Source organism: Penaeus japonicus, unplaced genomic scaffold, assembly GCF_977035675.1.
Source record: "Penaeus japonicus unplaced genomic scaffold, GWHDUDI00000001_assembly GWHDUDI00000012, whole genome shotgun sequence".
Taxonomy (NCBI): Eukaryota; Metazoa; Arthropoda; class Malacostraca; order Decapoda; family Penaeidae; genus Penaeus; species Penaeus japonicus.
The window spans coordinates 8,756,183-8,761,182 of NW_028234414.1; the positions used below are offsets into that span (position 1 = coordinate 8,756,183).

At 39.4% G+C, this 5,000-nt stretch overlaps 1 protein-coding gene across 1 annotated transcript in view; it reads left to right on the top strand.

Moving 5' to 3' along the window:
• LOC122249997 (uncharacterized) overlaps positions 1-1,281 on the top strand; it is a gene marked incomplete at both ends in the record, with an annotated part of 14,426 nt that extends 13,145 nt beyond the window's left edge. The window contains 2 exon segments of the mRNA XM_086542125.1: positions 107-238; positions 361-1,281. Coding sequence (XP_086398251.1) covers positions 107-238; positions 361-1,281 — 1,053 coding nt within the window.
• Positions 1,282-5,000: the final 3,719 nt, after the last annotated feature.

Consider the following 5,000-nt stretch of genomic DNA (forward strand, 5'->3'; position numbering starts at 1 on the left):
TTATGTTTGTCTATATGTGTCTGGCGGATGGATTTCTCAGCCATTCATTCTTCTAAGAAAGTAAAGAAACTTTCTTGACATTGTAATGTTACTTTTTTCCGTGCAGGTCCACATGAGATCAGTTCACACTGGAGAAAGGCCATTTAAATGCAATGTATGCAGCAAAAGATTTTGTGATCCTGCCTTACTTAAACTCCATCATGCTGTCCACACAGGGGAGAGGAAATATTCTTGTACGGTATGTAGACAAATAAGTATAAGTTGAAATATTTTCAATTTATATAACTTTCTTGTCAATTTTATATGTTCTTGTCAATTTTTTCATATTTAATATTTATATCCAAATTCTATATCCAACAGTTATGTGAACGCCGCTTCAATCAATACAGCAATATGATCAGCCACCAGAGGGTACATTCCAATGAGCGACCTTTCACATGTGTGATATGCAAAGAAAATTTCAAAACTAAAGAAGGCCTTTTAAAACACAAGTGGGTGCATACAGGACTAAAGCCCCTGAAATGTCGCCATTGCTCCAAGGAATTTCGCATTAAGGAGAGCTATGAAAGGCACATGCTAAAGAGTCATGGTGAGGTTGTTCATCTCCCAGAAATATATTTTGAAGTACCAGAAGACAGCAAGGCTTCAATCAGCACTAGTGCTAAAGTAATAAGAAGTTTAGGAGATTCAGATATTCAAGGAGTAGCATCCACCTCATTGCCTGATGATCTAAGTGAAAAAACAGATGAAAAGGAAGAATCTATGACCAGTGACATGAATCAGGATATGGTTCCTGTGGTTCAGTTTGTGAGAGAAATAGGACATGATGAAAGTCCAGCTATTCAGTTATCAGCTGATGCCTCAGAACATATTGAGCTGAGCTACCCTCTCTTGGCTTCTAATGGAGATTCAAGCGAAAATGGTGCTGTAATAAGTAATTTGGCTAACCATATTACTTCTGAATCAGATGTGTCTCAGTCCATTGATGTGGAGTCCTTGTTGCAGGATGGGGTTAATTCAAGTGTCAATAACTCAGTTGTGATGACTAAAGAAAATGAGGCTGAAATTTTATCAACACAGACTGTGATGATCATCAATGAGTCATCTGATAACAACAGTGAAGTTTTAAGTAATAGTATTCACCAGTCATCTGCCATCAAAATATGGGTGCCACATGAGGATCCTGTTGCTGGAGACTCAGAGAATGACTCAGGAAGCAGAACTAACATTTTAATAGTATCAGATGAGAGCTTCTCAGATTCTGCACAAGCTCTTACTGTTTTTCTCTTTTTTCTCCTCTTTTCCTTCTCTCCTCTCTTCCTCTCTCTTTTTCTTCATTTTTTTTTTCCTTCTCTCTCTCCTCTCCCCTTCTTCCTTTCTCTCTTTCTCTCTTCTTCTTTCTTTCCCTTTTTCTTCCTTCTCCTTCGCTCCTCTCCCTTTTCTCTCCCCCTCCATCTCCCTTCCTCTTCTCTTCTCTTCTCTCACTCTCTCTTCCTTCTCTCTTCCTTCCTCTCTTTTTTCTTCCGTTCCTTCTCCGGCCTCACTTCTATACTCCTCTCTTCTCTCCCACCTTCTCCTCCTTTTCTCTCTATCTCTTCTAGGTCACTCCCTTTTTTTACTTCTTTTTCTCCTCTTTTTCCTCTCCTCTTCGTCTCTTTCCTCTCTCTCCTCCTATCTCTCTCCTCTCGCCCTTCTCTCTCCTTCTCCCTTCCTCTTTTTTCTCCTCTTTTCTCTTATTCTCATTCTCTTTTCTTTCCTCTTTTTTTTTTTCCCTCGCTTTGCCTTCTCCTCTCTCTCCTTTCTCTTTTTCTCTCCTTCTCCTCCCCCCTCCAGACATCTCAATTTCTTTCCTTTTCCATTCTTCTCGATCGCTCCCTCTCCTCTCCTGGTCTCTCCATCTTCTCTCTCCTCTTTTTTTCATTCTCTTCCCGTTTTTTTCTCTTCCCTTCTCTCGTCCCTCTCTCTCCTCTCCTTACTCCTCTCCTTCTCCCTTTTTTTTCCTCTTCTCTTCCTCTTTTTTGTCTTTTTTCTTTTTCACTCTGCTTTTTTCTTTTTCTGTTTTTTTTCTTTTTTTTTTTTTTCCTCCTTCTTTACTTTTTTTCTTCCCTTCTCTTCCTCTCTCTCTCTCTCCTCCCTCCTCTCTTTTCTCTTTTTTTTTTGTTTTTTCTCTTTCCTTTTTTGTCCTGCTCGTTCCTCTCTCTCCGCTGGTCTCTCCCTCTCTTCTCTCTCTCTCTATTCTCCTCCCCCTCTCTCCTTTTTTTTTCTGTCTTCCTCCTCCTTTCTCTCTTCTCTCCTCTCTCTTCCTCTTCCTTTTCCATCTCTCTCTTTCTCCCCCCTCTCCTCCAGCTCCATCCCCTCACATTTTCCTTTTCCTTTTCCTCTCTTCTTTTTTTCCATCTTTTTTTCTTTTTTTTCTCTTTCTCTTCTCTTTTCCTCTTTTTCTTCTCCTTTTCCTCTTTTTTTTCTTTTTCCTCTTTTCTTTTCTTTTTTTTTTTTTCCCTTCTCTTCCTCTCACTCTCTCTCGTTTCTCCCTCCTCTCTCCTCTTCCTTCTCTCGATCTCGTCCCTCCCTCTTTTCCTTCTCTCGCCTTCATTCTCTCTCTTTCTTATTCTCTTTTTTTTCTTCCTCTCAATCTTCTCGTCTCTTATCTTTCTTTCCTCTTCTTCCTTCACTCTCTTTTATTCTCCTTCTCCTTCTTCTTTCTCTCTTTTCTTTCCTCCGCTCACAATTTCTTTTCCTCTCTCCTTCTTCTCTTTTTCCTTCTCACTCGTTTTTCTCTTTCTTCCTTCTTTCTTTCCCTTTATCTCTTCTCTTTTCTCTTTTCCCTTTCTTCTTCCGTCTCTATTTTTGTCTCTTCTCTTTCTCTAACTTTTCTCTTTGTTCCTCTTTTCTTCCTCTTCTTTCCTCTTTTCTCTCCTTTCCCTTTCTCCTCCTCTCGCTCCCCCTCTGCATTCTTTCTTTCTCTCACCACTTCTCTCCTCTTCCGTTCCTTCTTCTCTCTTCGTTCTCTTTCCTTCTTTCTCTTCTTTCTCCTTCTTTCTCCTCTTTCTCCTTCTTTCTCCTTCTCCCTTCTTCTTTCTTTCTCTTTCCTTCTTTTCTTCTCATTTTTGTATCTTCTCCTCTCTCTTCTCTTCCTTCACCTTCCTCTTCGCTTCTTTCTCTCTTTTCACCTTATCTATTCTTCCTCTATCCTTTCTTCCCTCTATTTCTCTTTCCTCCTCTATTTCCTCTTTCTCTCTTCTCCTTCTTTCTTCTCTTGTTCTTTCACGTGGGGGCTCGCATGTGCCTCCAGGATGTCTCCCCTCAACTATTACTGCAAAAAACACATCTCCATCCCCTCACTACCTCTGCCCCTATTTTTATTTCTTCCCTTTCTTTGTCTCATCTCCCCTCACTGGCTCTTCCTCTTTTGTATCCCTTCCATCTTCTTTGCTTCCTCTTCTATCTCTTTTTTCTTCTTCCTTCCCCCTTTTCTTTCCTTACTTTTTCCTCTATTCTTCTCTTTTTCTTTCTTTCTTTTTCTCTATCTTTCTTTTTCCTTCTCTTTCCTTCTTAACTTCTCTCCTCCCCTCCTTCTCTCTCTACTTCTTCTTTGCCATTTTTCCTCATCGCTTCCTTCCTCTTTTTCCGCTTCCTCTCCGTCTTAATCGCTTATCTTCTCTTCCTCTTGTTCTTTTCTCTTTTTTCCTCTCTTTCTCTTTTCTTTCTCTATACCTCTCTCTCTTCTACTTTCCTTTCTTTTCTCTTCTTTGTCTATCTCCTCTTCTCTTTTCTCTTCTCTTTCTTCCTCTTTCTACAACAACCATTCTTTCCTCTCTTTTTCTCTTTCTCCTTTCCTCTTTCTCTTCTTTTTTTTTCCTCTTCTTCCTTCATCCATTCTTCTCTCTATCTCTCTCTTTCTCTTCTAATTCTTCCTCTCCTCTCCTCTTTCTTTTTTTTTTCCTCTTTTCTCTCTTTCCTCTTTTGTTTCTTCTTCTTTTTCTCTTCTCTCTCTCTCTCTTTCTCTTTCTCTCTTTTCCTCTTCTTCTCTTTCTCCATCTCTTCTTCTCTTTTCTCTTTTCCTTTCTTTCTTTCCCTCTTCCATCTCTCTTTTCTCCTCTTTTTCTTCTTTCTTTTCCTCTCTTCTTCTTTATCCCTCTTCTTCTATCTCTTTCTCTCTCTTTCTTTCTTTCTCTTTTCCTCTTCCTTCTTCTCTTCTTTTTCTTTCTTCTTTTTCTCTTGTCTCTCTTCTCCTCTTCTTTCTTTCTCTCCTTTTTTTCTTTCTCCCTATTCTTTTCTCTCCTTCTCTCTCTTCCTCTCCTCTTTTTTCTTCTGTCTTCTCTACTCCCTCTCTAATTTCTCTCTCTCGTCTTTCCTCCCTATTTCTCTCTTCTATTTCTCTCTTCCCTCTTTATCTCTTTTTTTTTTTTTTTACTTCTTTTCAAATTCCTCTCTCTTCTCTTCCTGTCTCTTTTCTTTTTCTTCCCCTCCTCCCTTTTTTTTCTTTTTCCCCTCCTCTTCCTTCTCTCTCTCCCTTTTCTTTTTTCCTTCTCCCTTTTTTTCTTCCGCTTTTCCTCTTTCTCTTTTTTTCTTTCCCCTTCTTCTCTCTCTCTCTCCTCCTTCCGCTTTTCTCTTTCTCTCTCTTCTCTACTTTCCTCTTCTCTCTCTCCTCTCCTCTTCCTCGTCCTTCTCCCTTTTCTCTCTTCTCTTCTCTTTTTGTTCTTTCCTCTTTTTTTTTCGCTTCTCCCTTCTCTTTTGTTTCTCTTCTTCTCTCGTTCTCATTTCTTCCTTCCTCTCTTCTTTTCCTCTTCTCCCTTTCTCTTCTTTCTCTTTTCTCTTCTTTTACCCTTCTCCTCTCTCCTTCTCCTCCTCTCTCTCTCTTCTCGATCTCTTTTTTCTCTTTTTCTTCCTCTTTCCTTTTTCCTTCTCTCCCTGCTCTTCTTTTTGTTTTCTTCTTTTTTTTTTTCTTTTTTTTTTTTCTCTTTCTTTCTCTTCTCTTTATTTTTTCCTTCTCTCCCCTC